Source organism: Sinocyclocheilus anshuiensis, unplaced genomic scaffold (genome assembly GCF_001515605.1).
Source record: "Sinocyclocheilus anshuiensis isolate Anshui unplaced genomic scaffold, SAMN03320099.WGS_v1.1 scaffold70, whole genome shotgun sequence".
Classification (NCBI taxonomy): Eukaryota; Metazoa; Chordata; class Actinopteri; order Cypriniformes; family Cyprinidae; genus Sinocyclocheilus; species Sinocyclocheilus anshuiensis.
In genome coordinates, this window is record NW_015542377.1 from 3116112 (window position 1) to 3135921 (window position 19810).

Below are 19810 nucleotides of genomic sequence, written 5' to 3' on the forward strand. Positions count from 1 at the left end.
GACAATTTTTAATATAACTCCGACTGGATTCGTCTAAAAGAAGAAAGTCATATACACCTAGGATGACTTGAGGGTAAATAATTTATGGGCTAATTTTCATTTTTGGGTGAACTAACCCTTTAAGTGTCCAAATAAATGTTGGTGTTGCTCACATCACACTGTTCCTTTCAGCTCTCACCTGCTGTTTGTGGCACCATAGCTGTGACAGGACTTGACCAGCCACTCCAAAACTGATTAACTTCACCTCCAGGCTTGACTCTCATTTGCACCGTGCAGTTCTCTCCTGCGTCCAGAGACACAAGCTTATGGGAGTGCTTTGACACCTATGAAGAGTAAGTGTAGACTGCATTTAGTAAATGAGCTGCTTCTATATGTATGATAAGGGTGTGTGTCAAACTCACCAGTGTAACTGTGTTTGATGTGTTTTTGGAGCTGTAACGAATTTCATACTGGGGGTTAACTATAGGATCGTTTAGTTTTTTCCATTCAACTAACATTTGGCCCACCTCGCCAGTTGGATGAAGGGATATATTTGTTGGAGGATACAGAAGATCTTGGAGAAAGACAAACAGATGTATTTCATTTTAATTCATATACTATACAAGAATGAAAACTTCAAAGTAAATTGTTGTTGTTTTCCTGTAGCACTTACACTGATCCTCCACACTGACAGTGCGATTGTAGATGGTTGTGTTGGTATCTCTGTCTATCACTCTGAGGTGTATCTTGACATACACGAAGACATCACTTGATGGGAATGTGCAAATATGCAGGACCGTTTTCTCATAAGTTCGTTGTTTCACATCACATCTTTTTTCTGATCTGTATGATAGAAACATGTTTGCTTGAAACAGGTCCTCAACCACCATAGATACAGAAGGGTGACACATCCCCCCATCCTATAGTTTTTCAGATTTTTTTAAATCAGTTCTTTCAGTGACCTAGCAGACTCAAAGCAAACGGTCTAACTTCAGCCATTTCTTTACAGTAAATTATCCATTAATTTGAGTTTAAGCATAATATACTGTAGAAAATGAAAGTACTTAAAGTCCTTACTCATCCATTTTGTAGAAAAAATAATAGGACTTTTCAGCAGGTGCTTCCCAAAAGCAAGTGAAGGTTTCTAGATCCCTGGTGAAACATTTTGGGTCCTCATCCATAGCCAAGAGAGAAAAATCTGAGAATGAAAAAAAGAAAAAAGAAAAACCTTCCATGTAGCTACAGTACTAACAAAATGCATAGTTTTGCTGCATCTAGCATTCACTGAAAAGTTTACACTTTGCTCTACTAAATGCACCCTCAACATTCATGTCTTGAATTAACACTTGTTTTTCACTACCAAAACAAATAGAACAGCTATAACAACTGTACGGCAGAACTAACTGTCTTGAATTAACACTTGTTTTTCACTACCAAAACACAACTAGAACAGCTATAACAACTCTTCGGCGGAACTAACTTAACATAAAATAGACAAGTGCACAATCAACAGACTAACTCACTCTTGTGTCTTACCTTGCTTTGATAGGTGAGGCTCCAAATGCGCCTGCTTGATCAGACAGGAAAGAAATATCCACCAGTTGAGCGCTGAATCCATCATGTACACAGGGCATCCATATACATATGACTATTCAAGTCTCTAGATATGTTAGTGTTCAGTACTTAATGTTTTTAGAAGAGGGCGGGGAGGTTGGTAGGTGGTCATCAGACGGGGCCCAATGCAATAGGAAGTGGTTGCACTGGGGATTGAGGCAGGCACCCGGACTGCCAAAGTGCCTCCTTCACACGCACATATATACTCAAGCACTGCACAACTTTTGCAAAAAACTCTGTGCTCAAAAAAGGCATTATATTATATTGCACAGTAAAATGTGTAGAAGAATATAGACCAATTGAAGAGGTCACACTTCATATTTAACACCCCAGGGATGAGATATCAAGCCTCTGACAAATTCTAATCTTGAGTTCCTTTTTTGGTACTGTGTCTTTCAAACCATGAGAAGTGCAATAATGACATTTCTGTCTAGAGTGCGGTTATGATAAATATCATGAAATTTGGTTAAATGTGAACAAACTGATGCCTTTGACTCCTTATATATATATATATATATATATATATATAATATTATATGCAATACTTGACTGTGGAGTTTAAGGGGGTTGGGGCGGGGGGTCTGTCTGTTGTGTGTGTGTGCGTGTGTGAGTTGGAGGAAATGGAGTTGCCTTACACTGATCGACAGCTCCTGGTCCTGTGGCAGAATAGGAGGAAATACCCTTGACAGATCAGCAAGTTGCAGCAGGGAAGGGGCCTGACCTCAACCACACTTCTTAAAGGAGCAAAAGAAAGAGTAAGTACTTTCTGTTCCATATCATAATCTACGGTTGTCTCCAAATGCCTCTGTGATGAGTCCCGTCACCACATAGATGCTTTATTTATCCAAGTAAAGACATTCTCTTAACGTTCTTTAAATGATTACAGGATGGCTATAGCATGTCATACATATGTCATACGTAAAAAACATATAAAAAGATCATAAAAATCTTTAGTGGCTTTTTATGGTCTGATAAACAACATAAACATTATGTACAGAACTCACTAAGGCTGAACAAATGAGTTTCAATAAGGACAATACATCGCTTTCTCAAGTGCTACATTGAATATTACTGGCGTTTTTGTCCACGGAATGAACTGCATTTGAACCACACAATGATTCTCCCAATAAAAGATGGAAAAAGAGTTCAACGCATGGTCCAGATCCCCACAGACCCAGTGTGCTACATCTGTAGCTTATATTGTAGATTCCATTTCCTCTTGAGTAATCCAGCATGTCCTGAGATATGAATCCTTACAGAATCTAGAGTCATAAGAGTGTCCTTTCACAGTCTGTTCTCTATAGCCATGTGGTCTTGGTGGAGTGTCTCTTTGAACGATGGAACCTGGCCACAGGGGAGTGACAGTAGCGCAAAGCCCTACTGTGATGAGCCTCCCTTGGGTTATGAACCCTTCTTGGGTCTGGGGGGGCTGGTAGTCAGGCCTCTTCAGCTGTAGCATCTATTCCAGCATAAGTGAAGTTCTCAAAGAGAGCCATGTTGACATAGGCCTGGAAGAAAGATGAGAATTGGAGGTTGGCTGATGGCTACATGCAGACAGAACTGCTACGTGTCTGCTACTGCAACTTTTTGTTTATCAAAGAATCCAGAAAAATGTATTGTGGTTTCCACAAAAATATTAAGCAGTTTTCAATATTGAGAAGAAATGTTTCTTGAGCACCAAATCAGCATATTAGCCATTTATTTCATATATTAGCCAATTATTTCTGAAGCATCATGTGACACTGAAGACTGGAGTAATGGCTGTTCAGCTTTGCCATCACAAGAATTAATTGTATTTTAAACTATAGTAAAATAGAGAACAGTTCTTTTAAATTGTAATAATATTTAACAATATTACTGTTTTTACTGTATTTTTGATCAAATCAAACTGAAACCACCTAGCAACCACCTATAACCACACAGCAGTTCCTCTGGTAACCACCCACAAAGCCTCCACATGGTGGTCTGAGTTTTACATATGCAAGCATCAGTCTGTTTTTTCCTTACCTTCCGTGCCTCTTGCATCCTATTGAGCTGGACAGATATTTGTGAAAATGGCGGTCGCTCGTAGGGTCTATCTCGCCAACACTGCCTCATAAGTTCATACCTGTATGGATAATTATATATCAGTGATTATAATTACAATAATTAATACGACTGCAGTCAATCAATATGGAAAGTGACTACAAGAACGCATGAACGTCTGTGCTTACACTTCATCATCACAGTTCCTAGGCTGCTCCATTCTGTAGCCCTGAGGAAGCTTCTCATAGAGCTCAGCACAGGTCATCCCACAGTATGGAGTCCCACCTCGAAGAGAACAGATTCATAGCGTTCATCTGGCCGAAGCATGTTTATAATGTAGTAGACAACAATTTATTTAAATTGTTATGAACAAACTTACCTAAACTTACAATTTCCCACAGAAGAACTCCAAAAGACCACCTGAAAAACCAAGGCAGATATTTTAATTAAAGAATAACCAGGTTTAAGAAGAAAAAGATCTGTAAAATCTTGCTGATGGCAGAAAAAGTTAATGCTTATGACTGCATTGTTTGTCATGTACACAAGCCATTCTTGTGTTTAGAAACAGCTAGACGGAGAGCAACTGAACGGAACAGAATACGGAGGTCACGCAATACGTTTATTATTAAAAGTACATTTTTAAACATGATGCAACTTCTTAAAAGAAACTACCTTTCAAAAGTTTGAGTTCAGTAAAATTCTGAAAGAATGTTTTTGAAAGTCTCTTGTGCTTATCAAGGCTGCATTTATTTGATGAAAAATACATTAAAAACAGTAATATTGTAAAACATTATTACAATCTGATTTCTATTTTAATATATTTTAGTATTTAATATATTTATAAACATGTTGGAAACACTCCAGTCTTCAGCAGCATTTATTTGAAATATTTAAATTTGAGTAAATTTAATGCATCCTTGCTGAAAGTTTTTTGTATGCATCCTAGCTGAAAAGTATTTAATTTATTTGAGAGAAAAAAAAATCTTATTGACGCCAAACGGTAGTGTAAATATTAGAGCAGTTATGGGGGATGATCCGTAATTACACATGCTGGTAAGACTTACTGTAGATTACTATATGTTAAAGCTAACACTGATGTGTGACTGTGACAATCAAACTCCATGCTTTGAGGGAAATCAGTAACAGGCTGATGTATGTCATGTTGGTCATGTTGTTTTTGAAATCTTCAGTGCGCAGTGTTCTTGAGTGGGTAAAAAAAAAAAGTTTGTTTTGACAGAGGACTGTGGTCTTGTGGAACATGCTACTCTAAATTTGAGCTTCCTGGTTTATGTTATCAGTTCCTTCCTGCTTATTTATCAGTTGTCCATTAAAAATTGAGAAGGATGAAGACATGTTGTTTTGGATTGAAACTTAGGGATGCCATAGCACTTGGTGTTTTCAAATATTTCATCAACAATGAATCCCTTTATGTCACATTTTCTTAGAAAATAAAGTGTCAGGCAATAATATTTAAAACTCACTTAATAAGGCATGAGATGTTCAAAGCGATGTTAATATGTGCAAAAACACAATTTACAGGATGTACTCACACATCACTCTTTGTGGTGTAGACACTGTAGTTTAGTGACTCCATAGCCATCCATCGCACAGGCAGTCTTCCCTGAGACAGAGAGAGAGCAACATTCAAGCAGTTTTATGAGTAATTTAGATACACTATGCACTCAATAGGCCAAGTAATTAAAGGGAAATTAGTTTTATCATCTCATAGCTCATAGATATGGTCCTCACCATGGTCTTTTTCACATACACCTCCTCGCCACGCGAGAGGCCAAAATCTGCGATTTTAGCAACTAGGCTTTCTCCCACGAGTACATTTCTGGCTGCCAAATCTCTGTGGATGAACTGTTTATACACAAACAAGATAACCAGACACGAAGGTGTCTTAGGCCATGTATTAATAATATTATTGTGGCACAAAATCTACAATGGCCTCATTAAATTGAACAATAAATGTAAAAATAGTTTTTATAAAATAAAATAATAATTTAGAAAATGATTGCTAATAATTAAACAAATTACATGACTGCAAGTAATAAATATAATAAAATGACTGGGCCAATATGACAATTAAAGGAATATTCCACCCAAAAACGAAAATTTGCTGAAAATGTGAAAATCAGCTGTTTGGACTCTCATTCTGAAGAGATGGGTGGACGGCACCCATTCATTGCAGAAGATCCATTGGGGAGCAAATGATGTAATGCTAAATTTCTCCAAATCTGCTCCAATGAAGAAACAAGCTCATCTACATTATGGATGGCCCGAGGGTGAGTAAATTTTAGGCAAATTTTCATTTTTGAGTGAACTATTCCTTTAATTTTGCCCGTCCACATATGGATTCTTAAATAGACACCTCCATAATCTGAAAAACTTTATACCTGTTTGTCACTAAGGTAATGCATGCCGGTTGCTACATCAGCAGCAAACTGCAAGAGCTGCTGGGAGGTGAGTGTGGAGGCAGTTCCATGCTCTTTTGCAAAGGCAGGATCAGTCTCTAGGACACGACTCTTTCTTAGGAAGTCCAAAAGGTTTCCGTAAGGTGCATATTCAATGGCAATGTAAAGGTAGCCTGCAGATAACATAAGCTGTTACATGTCTGCACTATTTAATAGAGAGAAGTTCATATGGCATCTTTGCCAAATAAGGTACTTTGACAAAAGTGATATGAAGCCTTTTTAACATTACTATGTCAAACACTTCTAGTCTTGTATTCAACTGTGTGAGGCACATTTTATTATCAGACCATATATCTAGGTAAAGCCAATAGGTGGTGCACTCACCTCTGTTTTCACAGGCACCGATTAGATTAATTATGTTTGGATGCTGTCCCAATTTACACAGCACTTCTAGTTCACCAGCAAAGTCTCGATGGTCATTCTCTGAGGCAAACTCTGCAGGTGCACACAACGGACTCACAAAATCACAATCATGTAAAAACAGACCTGGCTAACAATGCTCTGTTGGCTTGTGTTCTTACCCTTAAGCATTTTAATTGCAGCACTCATTTTTATGCCATCTTTTTTGACCATGGCCTTGATGACCTGACCAAAGTTCCCTTCTCCAATGACATCCTCAAACCTAATGTCCTCCCACTCCAGTATGGGATAGGTGAGGGGCTCTGGAGAAGGCTTTGGTCGCCGGGTCAGTGTGAGAGTACCCGAGTTGAACTGTAAGATAGTCTCTTCTCCCTGAGAATGCATGTGTTCACATCATATTTGTTAATGTATTTATTTATTTATTTTTGTACTTATTAATGTTATAGTACTTATAGTCGAGTCAACTTAAACTACATGTTACAGTATCATTATAAAATTAATCATATTTATACTTAATCATATATATACAAAAAAATATTGATAAAGTAGATGCAACTATCCCACTATGTTGAATCATTAAAATATAAAGTTCATGTCCACGCATGATTTTTTTTGCTTCCACTGTACATACACAAGCATAAGAGTAGAAATTAGGACTGGGAAAAGAAATCAATGCATCGTGAATCGAAAAATGATTCAGCATAAAATCTGAGATTTTCAGAATGCATCGCGATTCTTTCTCGAGACGATTCTGAGCTTAGTTTTGAACAGAAGATGGCGCTGCATGCTTTAGAAACAGCCGTACTCTGCTTGTTTCCAAATCCTAACACACACTTGAACCTAAAATAATCATTCGTAAAATTCGAAAAGGTTAAAGCGAATTACAAGGGTGTTGACAGTGGGCTGTGTTTACATTAATCTTGCGTCATAAAAGCATTCTGAGCCGAGGTGAAATTACATGACTCAGCTGAACGCACAAGCGCTCTTCTTCATAAGCATTTGAGTGTGCGGATAAAAACTAGATTAGAGCACCATCTGCTGTTAAAATCTAAGCTCAGAATCGATTGCAGAGAGAATCGCGATCGCGATGCATTCGGAAGATCTCAGAATCGATCCATGAATTGATTCTGCATCGATTTATCATTGCAGCCCTAGTAGAAATAAAGTAATAAAGTAAAGTGTCTGCTCACCGATCCAGACTGATAGGTGAATGTCCGTTTTCGTTTAAGGACAGATTTACGAATGTAGAAGAGAATTAAAAGGGCCAGAAGGATGGTCACACAGGTCACAGCCACTGACCCAACCACAGCCCAAAGAAGCTGATGATCCTCAGCCATTGGCCGTTCAACTTGCTGAGTGGTGGGAATATAGCTTGAGAATCCTGGTTGATATGAAAAACAGTAAGTGTCTTTTTTAAAGCGCATTTTAGAATAGCTTTTAACTTCATATTTTGGCTTTATTTTTTGTCTTTTACACATTTATTCTCTCTGGTCACTTACCGTCTCCACGTGTCCTGGCTTGTACAAACTTACTCCACTTCCCTGGCACCTTGGAGAAAGCCCTCACTCTGAACTGGTATAATGTGCTCCCATTGAGGTATGTCACATCCTTCATGGTTTTGTTGCCATCGTCTGTGTCCACCCAAGGGTGAAAGCTGCTTTGGCCCACTGGCTGGTATTCAATGCTGTATTTCACTATGCCTCCATTGGGGTCCTCAGGTGGCTGCCAGTGAAGCCTGACTGCATTGATGGACAGAGCATCTGCCTGGACGTTCCTGGGAGAAGAAGGACCTGGAGAGAGATCATATGTAATTTTGCCACTTCAGTTTAATTTCACACTCTGACACACTTGTGAGTTATTAGTTTCCACCACTTCCTGTCTAACATTCCTGTCCTATTTTATAGTCAGTCACCTACTTGCACCTTCTTGGGGACATGCAAGATTTCTGTTTACCCTGCTTATAGATGTGAATATGGTGGGGCTTTGAAGGGGGCCCATGGCTGCCACAGTTTATCAGCCTGACGACCACTTGGTAGTCCCTGTGATACTCCAGATTGTAGAGCTTGATGGAGAGTACATTAAGGAAGGTGGTTTCCTCCTGCAGCTTCTCTCCATGTGGTCCGTTGAGCTGTACTAAAAAGCCAGTGGCTTCTCGGGACGTACCAATCAGGGACCACCTGATGGTGGCATTACGGCCCTCCAATGAGCAGGAATCAATCTCCGGCCTGGCCGTGGGCTCTAGCGACACAGAATACGCAATCAGATGCTGTTCGCTGCAGCTGAGTTACGTAAAAACTATACTGCTCTCAGAGTCAGTCTTTCAGGGTCAAATATTGACTGAGAGTCAACAGTCAAAATATTGTTTATCTATAGACTTGTTCCCAGTCTGTTTCTCCAGTATTTGACAATCACATCCATGTCAACACCATCCAAACCTCCATCTTCAGCTCAAAGAACCCCACTCTTCTTCTCATATCATGAGGAAATATGCCCCCACCTTTATTTATTCTGTTGAGATGTCACTCAATCTCATCTCAACACATTTATTGAAAATGTATGGCACTTAAAGGTGCAGTGTGTAAATTTTACACACTGAGGTTGTGTAAAATTGCGAATTGCAACCAACGGCTCAGTCCCCCACTCACCCCTCCCTTTAGAGAAGCTATGGTGGCCGATACAGGACTAAGATGCCATTGGTAAAGATATTACACATTGCACCTTTAATAATCTTTTCATTTCAACTTCAGCTTTAGATTGATTCTGAACAGTTTTAATTTGAAATTATTTATTTATTTTTTTTTTTTTTAATTGGATACCTGAATTTATTTTAGGTCAGATAATAAAATTCTGTTTGTTAATGATGGACATGTGGACACAGACTCCGCATTAACTAAAACTATTAAAATAGTTTTTGCTAATTGAAATAAAGCTGACATAAAGTAATGTATAAATATTAGATGAGAAAAGTTAAGACATAAAATTACTAAAAGTAAAACTGAATTAAAAATGGATTAAAGCTATATAGAAATATAAAAAAAACTATAAAACAACAAAAGCACAATTACTAAATTAAATTAAATTGAAATGAAAACTGAAAATATAAAAAACAAAATTCAGCATATTAATAATTACTATGACAGTATATAAATAACACTAAAATAACATTGGTTAGACAACTGGGGTAAGATGACACCCTCAGAAGTGGGAGAGTAGCATGTTATTGCTAATGTTTTAATTATTTATTTAGTAAATATTATAATTCAATTAATTAGATTTAGGTTTATCATGTATTTTACATGCATCAAATGCATTTTACATTTACAATTGGGACAAGTTTACTGAAGGGGTCTTATTGCCACAGGTAGGGGGCCATCTTACCCCAGTAATGGGGCAATTTTGTACACCCTATACATCGTCATCCTGTACATGCTAAACTCATCTCTAAATATGTTCTTAAGTGGGGCATTTACCCTCATCTTTCCTTACAACCAAGTCAATTGATTCTCACCTGGGCAGTCAGTCTCCATGATTGCCTCTGGACCCAAAGGACCTTCTCCTCCATCCCCTGGGCGAGTGAGTTGTACACGGACATGGTATCTGGTTGAGGGCTTCAGGTTCGATAATGTGATTTGATCGCTGCCATACACTTAATTTAAAAAAAGATTATAAATTGTATGACTTTTACTATATATATTGATATGATTCTACATGTCAGCATGAACTTAATACAGTAATTCCTAAAACCAGAAGTGATTTTGGCAGAGTTACCTATAATGGAGGACCAGGAGTCTTCAGTATCCACTGGCTTGTAAAGCAGCTTAGTGGAAATAATGGGACTGTCACCCGCATAAGTGTCCACTGGCTTTACAACCAGTTGTTTGCTACTCCTCGACAGCAGTTTAGGAGCAGTGGTTGGGTAGGGTGGCTCTAGTTTACAACAAAGTGCAAATTTAAGGGTTTAAAGCTAGTAAGAACATCGCTAGAATGAATCAATTTTAAAATGAATCTCACCTTTCACAGTTAAGGTAAACTTGAAGGAATCCTGCCCGCCATTGGTGGAGACTCGACATTCCCACAAACCATTATGCTCTGCAGACAGCCTTGGGATCTCAAAGTGAGCTGTGCTTTTTTTGGAGTCCATGGTAGTGTGGCATGCCTGAGAAATCAACAGCAGACAATCATAAAGATAGTAGCCATATTAGAAAGATAGGCACAACAGTACTTTCTAACTTTTCATTTTATAAACATTCCTTTTTTCAACTTCATATGCAACTTCTTATTAAGATTCTTATGACTCTTTCACCTTAAGAACGGTGCTTTCCAGCTTGCGTAGCTCAATACTCATATGGCTAGGCAGTGGAAGGCCTGTTGCAGAACATGTGATCTTGTGGCTGGAGTTCAAGTTTCCCTCCAGGTTACTGGCCATGTCCAAAATCTCTGGTGCACGATCTGAAAGAGGGATAAGTTTAGACAAACGGCGCCAAGAGGAACAAACGTTATAGATTTTAGAGGAGATGGAAAAGTAGTTTTGAAGGGTGACCTGATTTCTCACAGTATTGCCCTCTCCAGCCTGTAGGACATTGGCAGCCACTGAATCGATTGCATTTGCCTTTGTTCTTGCAGTTGCAACTTAAAAGACAGTCAGCGCCGTACATTCCTTCAAGACAGGCTATAAAAATAACATTGGAATTTCTGTGTTTTTATTGTATATTTCAACAATTAAACATGACAACAAACATTTTATAAGGATTCAGTAAGTCATTATGTTTTAGTGTCTGAGCTCTGACTTCAAGAAATTTAAGTGTAAGTGTTTGGAAATGTTTGTGTAACTATTCCAAAAGTTTGGAAGCCTGTTTTTTTTTCACAAGTGTGTCTTTATACCTCACAACTGCAACATTATATCTCAAAATTGAGACCTTTTTATCTTACAATTACTACTATTTCTTGTAATTCTTACTGTCTCACATATCTTACTTTATAATGCATTGCAACTTTATTTCTCTTAGTTGTGCCATTAATTTCACAATTGCAGCTTTATTTTTCAGAGCTGACTTTATTTTTCACAGTTGCAACTTTCTGTTCTTATAATTGCAGCTTTGTATTTCACAATGTGACTATATAACACAATCTGACTTTATATCACTCTGTTTCAGCTTTATTTCTCATAATTGTGGCTATTTCCTGTATTTGCAATTTTGTATTTCACAATGTTACAGAGTGACTTCTTTTTTTGTTATTTTAAACTTTATCTCACAATTACGTGTTTTATTTAACCCGAGGTGGAAACTGGCTTCCACAAAGACTAAAACAAATGGACAGAGCAGCAAGAAATGCTTATCTTGGTCAGATTGATGGAAGCTGAATTTTTACTGGCACATTCCAGCAGCACCTGTTTAAACTTTAATTCAGAACTGAATCCTTTCTGCTGGGTCCAGATGATACTCTGCACGGAGGGAACAGTTCTTATATAAAGGGATCTTATGTTAAACTCACGTTTACGACAGCGATCTCCATGCCAGCCGCTTGCACAAGAACAGCCGTAAGGATCCGTGAGACAGAAACTCAAGCCCTGGCATCCATTCTCTGACTTACAGGATTCCTGGCAGTTCCTACCAAACATTCCTTCTCGACAGGCTGCAAGACCAAAATCAGAAAAAAATGATTTTTATGTTTAAGTCCTTAAATGAATAGTCTCTACAAATGCAAATGATCAGTTTCATATAAATGGTTTTCATTTACCTGTCTCACAACGCATTCCCATAAACCCCGGTGGGCAAACACAATCTCCATCTTTGTCATGGCACACGCCTCCATTCAAGCATTCGGGACAGTCTTTGTCACAGTCGGAGCCCCATTTATTCTTTGGACATACTAGAAAATACACAGGTAAGAAAAATCGAGCACTAGAATAGAAAATTCAAAGTTCTGAATATATTTAAATGAGTTATGTGATACTGATTATGTTACCACGAACGATGAGGCGGATCCAGGCACTATAAAGAGCACTGTCCCCAACGTAGCTGACACTGTAAATCCCTGCATTGTTTTCATCAACTTTCTTCAGAACCAGAACTGCTGTGCAGTTTTGAACTTCAGCAATAGGAGTCATGTAGTAGTAGTTACCTAAAACAAATTGTAAATGGCTCATTCATTTACTGATCTTTTGCTTATCCGTTTACTGATCATCTTGTTGGAAACATCTCACTGGAACCTCTTTGTTTTTCTGCATGATGTCCCATTTTGGATTTTTGTCTTTTCATTTTTCTGTCTTTTTTTGTATGTATATCATTTAAAACATATTCTCATGAATCGCTGTACCAATATGTATAAAATGTTGCATACATGCTCTTTAGACATGAATCTTGCTACATCGTAAAGAATAAGATTAAAGTTATACTAACCATTGAATTTCCAAGTAATGTCTCGTCTTTCTGTCCCAACAACGTCCATGATTAGTTTCACTTCGTCTCCTTTACTGGCCGTCAGAGTGACCCTCACTGGTTTAAAGTTACCTTAAAACACATAATAATAATAGTATTCTGGTATAACACATTTATAAAATCTATTCTTCAGTCTGATTAGTTTGACAAATATATTTCCGGTTATTAAATAATATATTTTAGATTAGATATTTCAGATATTGAATACTTTAACAAAAACTGTCTGTTAAGTGTTTTATCAAACTGTTTAACGCATAGGTCTTCAACCCTGCTCCTGAGGACCCACTGTCCTGCAGAATTTATTTCCAACCTGCTTCAGCACACCTGGGGCCTCATGTATAAAACTTTCCGTAGATTTCATCCTAAAAGTGTACGTACGCACAAAAGCTAGATTTGGCGTATGCACAAAAGTACGCCAGAACCTGCGCAAAATCCCTTTATAAATCCCAGTCAGGGGAAGATCTCCACCCCGAAATCACCATATATGGAGCTTACAACACCTTGTTTTACTATGCATAACCTCATCTGCATATCATTTCCATGCATATTCCCATCCACGTGACACCATGTTTAACACCGTCAAAGATAAAAGACATTAAAGGGGTCATATGATGCTATTTTAAAGATCATTATTTTGTGTATTTGGTGTAACAGAATATGTTGACATGCTTTAATGTTCAAAAAACACATTATTTTTCAAATACTGTACATTATTGTAGGTCCTCTATGCCCCGCCTCTCTCAAACGCGTCGTTTTCAACAAAGCCCCCTCCTTTGACAAGCGCAGTCTGCTCTGTTTAGAAATAGAGTTGATCTCATTCTTTAACACTGGCCAAAAATGTGTCATTTAAACAATTAAAATAAAACTAAATGTATGCAGTTTTGCTGATAAGGTGAATATCTTTTAGCTATTTTGAGTGGAAACAGATAGGCCTATTTATTGCAGTGTAAAATTGTCTGACTCGGCGCCTCGCTAACAAAGTATTTTAAAAAGGAAACGTATAAATCTTACCGTTTTCTTCAAGTTGTAGCCTTCAAATACAGCGGTACTTTTCATAATGTTGTAGAGATGACTTCACACAACATCAACACCTCTGTGCAGCTGCGGTTAACAGTAAGATATTATCATTGGACCTATTCAAACTGGATAATGGACAGAAGGTTGTACAGTAAGCTATTATCATTGGACCTATCCAAACTGTTTTCTTTCAGGGCTGTTTTTGTGCGTACGCAACAGTTATAAATGAGGGCCCTGGCCTGCAACTTTACAACTGATCATGAAGATCTTGATTATCTGGTTCAGGTGTGTTTGATTAGGGTTGGAGCTGAACTCTGCAGGACTGTGGGTCCCAAGGAGCAGGGTTGAAGACCTATGTTTTAACGATATCAAGACAGTTAATAATGCCGTTAGTTTTATCATCAGTTCAAGCCCGAAAGGGCCACAGAGTCGCGTGACAGACACTGTGATGATGCAGTACACAAGCAGCGGTTAAGACAGCTGACATGCTATGATTTCTGACAGGCAGTTCACTCTCCTGTGATGTGACCCTGTTAAGTATTTTAAAAAGGAAACGTATAAATCTTACCGTTTTCTTCAAGTTGTAGCCTTCAAATGTAGAGATGACTTCACACGACATCAACACCTCTGTGCAGCTGCGGTTGTACAGTAAGCTATTATCATTGGACCTATCCAAACTGTTTTCTTTCAGGGCTGTTTTTGTGCGTACGCAACAGTTATAAATGAGGGCCCTGGCCTGCAACTTTACAACTGATCATGAAGATCTTGATTATCTGGTTCAGGTGTGTTTGATTAGGGTTGGAGCTGAACTCTGCAGGACTGTGGGTCCCAAGGAGCAGGGTTGAAGACCTATGTTTTAACGGTTAAAGCAGGGGTGCCCAAATTCGGTCCTGGAGGGCCGGTGTCCTGCAGAGCTTAGCTCCAACTTGCCTCAACACACCTGCCTGGCTTGGGCACCCCTGGTTTAAAGAGTTCACTCAAAAATGAAAATTCTGTCATTATTTACAAACCCTCATGTCATTCCAAACTTGTAATTTCAATGACAGGCAGTGGGGTGCAGTGTTGTTTTGGGTCCCATTGACTCTCATTGTAAGAACAGTAACATTCTTCAAAATATCTTCTTTAGTGTTTTTTTTTTTTTAATCACACAGGTTTGTAACAACATGAGGTTTGGTAAATGATGACAGAATTTCTTTTTTTTTTTTTGGGTGAACTACAAGTTATGCCCACCCCCCCGATCATGTACCTTGGCTGTAGTTGTTGATGAGAGTAACACTGCCAGGTTGGTCAGAGCCCCTTTTTGAGTGACAGTAGAAAATCCCACTGTGGTCAAAGCCTGTAAATCCAGTAGCCACCACTTCTTTAGTCTGTGGGCTCTGCACATCAAAACGTGGCGAATCTGCACGAAGCACAATGCTGTTGTCCTTTGTGATGCTCAGCTGAATCCCGTCTGTGTCACGCTCTCCACAAATGCAGGAGAGGCGGAAATGATGAGGAGATATGGCCCCGTTAGAGGTCATGGTGAGATCCATAACTGCATCTGAGAGAGGACACATTTCATACAGATTAATGCAATGCAATTTACTAAAACTGGACAACTATTCGAAAACAATTAATAGAGAGAAAAAAAAAAAGTAGTAAGTTAGTAAATATAAGTAAAAAGTTAATATTCTCATCACTTAAGGGTGAAACTGTAAACCTACTCTAGAACTTATTCAGTACAGTTTCCTGTTTATTTACATTAAGATCACAAAATACCAACAACAATGGAGCCACCATAGAGGAACATCCACATTCCTGCTTTCACACATTTCCCCTGGCTTTATGCCACTATGTGCCCTTCTCAACACAAGAACAACATCAGGAAACAAAGAGGATCCAAAGCCATCATTCCACCATGAATACCATTAGATCCCATGTGCAAAATAATGAAAACATGTAGAGGAACCCGGGGCTAGTTGTCACACTTTTTACTCCAGTGAAGTCAATATCTATATAGGCACATGCCATAAAGTGTTGGGTACAGAAAAACAAAAAACAAAACTTTTTCACTGTTATTGTCCAATTTTGAACACATATTGATCTGCTATTGGGGCTGTTGCTATATGTTGTCATGAGGTAAGTTGCTACAATTGCTACAGCTGAACCTGTCATAAACAACCCAGACAATAATAAATGTGATAACCTACCCTGATTTAAAAAAATTAATAAATACAATTTTCAAAAATCTAACAACAATGACTGATTTCCCAAGAAAACAGTTCAAACTTTCAGTTAAATCTGCCTTCATTATGTAGCTGAACCTACATATACAGTTTTATTAAGCGTGTGTGTGTTGTACATTGTGAGGATTGAATCGCAAAGAAAATAAAAATAAAAATAAAAATAAATAAATAATTGTGTTTTAAAAGCGAATTGTGAGCACAGAATTGTCAAATATCATTCTAATATATATAGACCAAAATATTGTATAGAATATTTGAAACCAACATACAAATGACTCAATCATTTTGACTCAAATCCAGATGGCTATTATGAGATAGCCTTTGCGACAATTAGCCCTGGGCTTCCCATACCATTTGTACTCTCCCAATCAATCAATACGTATTTTGTGAAAACTTGTTGGTGTAACAACAACAGTAGGCTACTTACCAGATATGTCGACGACCCACAAGAGGCAGATTAAATGCAGCATGACTGTAATCTTATGTTCACTTTCAGATAATCCGTTAGTTTATCCAATAAAAACAAATTATCCAAAAACAGGATTTGTCATTCCAGTGGGATTTTCCAGCTCGCCAGCCGTCGCCGCGCGTAATTGCGCATTTCTACGATCACTGTGAATGTACGCGCACTGATTCACCCTACGCGTGGAAATCTGTGCTGTTGACACGCAGAAAACTCAACTCTTCTGCTTACTCCACACTCATACTTTGGGTGGGAAAGGAAGGAAGAGGCGTAGGGGAGTAGAGAGAGAGAGAGGGGGAGAAGAGAGAGAGAGAGAGAGAGAGAGAGAGAGAGAGAGAGAGGATCAAACTGTTTGTACTACAAGTATTTTCACTGAATTTCACTTACACAAAACTGGATGTGTCTGATGACTTAAGGTCAGTTGATCAAGATCAGGGATGTTCTTTAATTATATCTCTGCAAAACGTTTACATCTAAATTGTTATTTAAGCATAGAAATACATATTTATACATATTATGCCAGTAAACATTTAAATATCCTTTAAAAAGTCCCATTCAACTTAAAAATAACATTTATAAAAAAGTAGATAAAAATTTCCTTAAAATCAAACAATGAAATTTATTAAAATGACCATGAACAACAAAATGCAAAATTACAAAGACAAAATATGACTGAATAGGGAAATGGCATATGCATATAACAACTGAAGCACTATTATTTATTTTATTTTATAGCATTTTCATTTTATTCAGAACTGTGACTTCTTCTTCTTATATTATATTATATTATATTATATTATTGAAAGGTAATTATCCTACATGGTTCCTGATTTTTAAGTGCACATATAGCTAACTTTATATATATATATATATATATATATATATGTATATATACACAAATATGAACCTGTCTTTGTTATTTCACTCTGACAGCAGTGTGACGCTGGAGAGGTTGCGGTCTATCCGTCAGGATGTGGTTGCATTATTGTCTTCCATCCTACCAAGCCTGGATATGCAGGGAATCAGCTACGACATATATATATATATATATATATATATGTATATATACACAACTAAGGAAGGAAAGTGTGCCCAAAATACTGTTTCATGTCAGCATGCTCAGAGGTTAAATGCAGACTGATTTATTAAGTCAGGTGATCTCATATTATGTGAAAATTCAGATGTTTCCTGTCAACTGTTCTTTTTAAGGCTGCTAATGATGCACTGGCACAGTCTGGATTCATAGTGTTTTAATATCCCCATCACTCAAGGCACCAAACTGTCATAAAGAACAGATTACTGTAATATCAGAGAATACTGTAATGTCATATTTGCCTACAGTGTAAATAAGCTCCATGGTGCTGCAGGCATCTTGTAAATACTTACATCAGTCATAGCCAGGAAACGAGAAACAATCCCTGACTTTATGTTTTGTCTAAATGCTCAGTCATCTCTAGTTTAATTGCAGAGGAAAAGCCCACCGCCGCATGTCTACAGACCCTTTACACCGTCTTTGCACATTTCACAAATTTGTAGAGGGATGGTTTTTGAAATGAATGCATATATGTTTTCTGTCTGTTTCTTGATAACATCACACAATCAAAGCTGACTCAGACTGACATTGTTCTGACTTTCCTGTTTTCCACTCCAAGAGCAAAAGACAGATAAAAAGTCATTTCTTTTTTGCACACAGATAATAAAACAGAGTTTAGTTGTAGATTTGTTAGTGCTGATTTAGACTAGAAACATCTAATGTGTTGCTGTTTTTAGAAGTGCTGTCTGAGGCGAAGGTCTTCTTGCTTTTGTGTGCATTGTTGGTACATATATTTATGAACTCTGCACTGTTCAGACACAAATAGCAGGTCATCTTCACAGGTCACACCCACATCCTGCCCATTTGGTCACATAAGTGAAACACAAATGCAAACACATTACATTTATCATCACATTTTAAATATTTACAGTTACTGCAAAGAAAAACGTTATGACGCATCCAAAGACTAAGAGTCTTTGATGCACCATAGTAGTTATTATTATTTAATTAATCATTTTTATTATTTAGTATACATTATCGTTCAAAAATGATTTTTTGTAAAGAAAGCATTGCTTTTATTTAGCTGGGATGCATTAAATTGATCAAAAGTAACATTAAAGACATTTATAAGTTTACAAAATATTTATCTTTCAATACGCATTGTTCAACAAGAATCCTGAAAAATATGTATCACAAAAATATTAAGTAGCATAGCTTAATAATAATAATAATGATATTTCTAGGGCACAAAATCAGCATATTAGAATGATATCTGAAGGATCATGTGACACTGAAGGCTGGAGTAATGGCAGCTTTGGCATCACAGGAATAAATGACAATTTAACCATTAAAATAAAAAGCAGTTATTTTAAAATTGTAATTATATTTCACAATATACTGTTTGCTTTCAAATAAATGCAGCTTTTTCAGCATAAGAGACTTCTTTCAAAACTATTAAACATACCAACCCCTCATGTTTTTGTAGAAATAAGCAATAAACCAGCTGCAAGATAACCATTGCTCCAAATGTATAAATTCTAATTCAGCTAAATACATTTTATACAGTATGCCAGTTGCATGCACAGATCTTTTTTGGCTAAATGTTATAGTATCAATATTCATATTCTATGAATAAAAGAACAATATGCAAAAATATGATTTGCATTGTTGCTTTTGTCCTTTCTTTATATCCTACTGTGTCTTGGATATGTGTGTTTTTGTATTGGGTGTATGTGTATTTGTGTATATACAAAAAACTGTCTGATAAAGCATTGGATGATAAAGTGTTTGGATGAGGAAGCCGCATGGGAAAGTAGTAGACACTGTGTCAACATATTCTGTGGATGCATGGAGCCAGGGTGGGAAAAACACTCACAAGAACAAGGTACTTAGAGAGACTAGATTTAACCACCGCACTCCCCCCAGACTGCCGCCTATTGTCCCAGTCACCTTTTGTAGTCCCACAGTAATTGCTTTGCCTCCCATTTATTATGAAAGTGATGATGAATGCCAATTATTTTCTCTTGTCGGCAGACAAAGACTCAAGGCGTTTTCCTTCATGAGTTCAAGAGACAAAGCGCACACTGGTGGCCGGTACACATGTAAAGGAAATCAAAAGGCTTCAGTGTTTATTATTTTATTTTAATTTTATTTTTTTAATGCTCAAGTGTTTACAA

The 19810-nt window shown here is 37.5% G+C and overlaps 2 protein-coding genes across 4 annotated transcripts in view; both read right to left on the bottom strand.

Annotated features, from left to right (window-relative positions):
* mpl (MPL proto-oncogene, thrombopoietin receptor) overlaps window positions 1-1884 on the bottom strand; it is a 9132-nt gene extending 7248 nt beyond the window's left edge. Inside the window, exons 1-5 of the mRNA XM_016491439.1 lie at window positions 1516-1884; window positions 1057-1177; window positions 653-822; window positions 402-553; window positions 179-323 (exon numbers count right to left, since the gene is read on the bottom strand). Coding sequence (XP_016346925.1) covers window positions 179-323; window positions 402-553; window positions 653-822; window positions 1057-1177; window positions 1516-1600 — 673 coding nt within the window. The 5' untranslated portion in view covers window positions 1601-1884. The remainder of the gene's footprint in view (window positions 1-178; window positions 324-401; window positions 554-652; window positions 823-1056; window positions 1178-1515) is intronic.
* Window positions 1885-2381: 497 nt separating this feature from the next.
* Window positions 2382-16814, bottom strand: LOC107692410 (tyrosine-protein kinase receptor Tie-1). 3 transcript variants are annotated; one of them, XM_016491450.1, is made up of 23 exons: window positions 16565-16814; window positions 15159-15452; window positions 12857-12967; window positions 12423-12578; window positions 12195-12326; window positions 11949-12089; window positions 10996-11124; window positions 10759-10904; window positions 10467-10611; window positions 10224-10382; window positions 9964-10101; window positions 8409-8693; window positions 7955-8245; window positions 7646-7836; window positions 6617-6827; window positions 6420-6530; window positions 6018-6208; window positions 5368-5481; window positions 5169-5239; window positions 3998-4038; window positions 3807-3903; window positions 3601-3700; window positions 2382-3101 (listed from the first exon to the last, which is right to left on the bottom strand). In XM_016491450.1, exons 1-23 carry the CDS (start codon window positions 16605-16607, stop codon window positions 3030-3032), a joined length of 3369 nt encoding a protein of 1122 aa, XP_016346936.1. In that variant the 5' UTR covers window positions 16608-16814; the 3' UTR covers window positions 2382-3029. The 3 variants fall into 3 exon arrangements, with proteins under 3 accessions (XP_016346936.1, XP_016346937.1, XP_016346938.1); XM_016491451.1 differs by lacking the exon at window positions 8409-8693; XM_016491452.1 differs by lacking the exons at window positions 15159-15452; window positions 16565-16814 and adding an exon at window positions 14481-14686.
* Window positions 16815-19810: the final 2996 nt, after the last annotated feature.

Excerpts from the sequence above, each read along its gene's own strand:
- LOC107692410 (XM_016491450.1), bottom strand. The coding sequence starts at position 16,607 with ATGCTGCATTTAATCTGCCTCTTGTGGGTCGTCGACATATCTG. Across the intron at positions 10,612-10,758 it reads TGGAAAGCACCGTTCTTAAG|GCATGCCACACTACCATGGA; the intron begins GTGAAAGAGTCA and ends TTGATTTCTCAG. Across the intron at positions 4,039-5,168 it reads TACACCACAAAGAGTGATGT|GTGGTCTTTTGGAGTTCTTC; the intron begins GTGAGTACATCC and ends TTGGTTTTTCAG.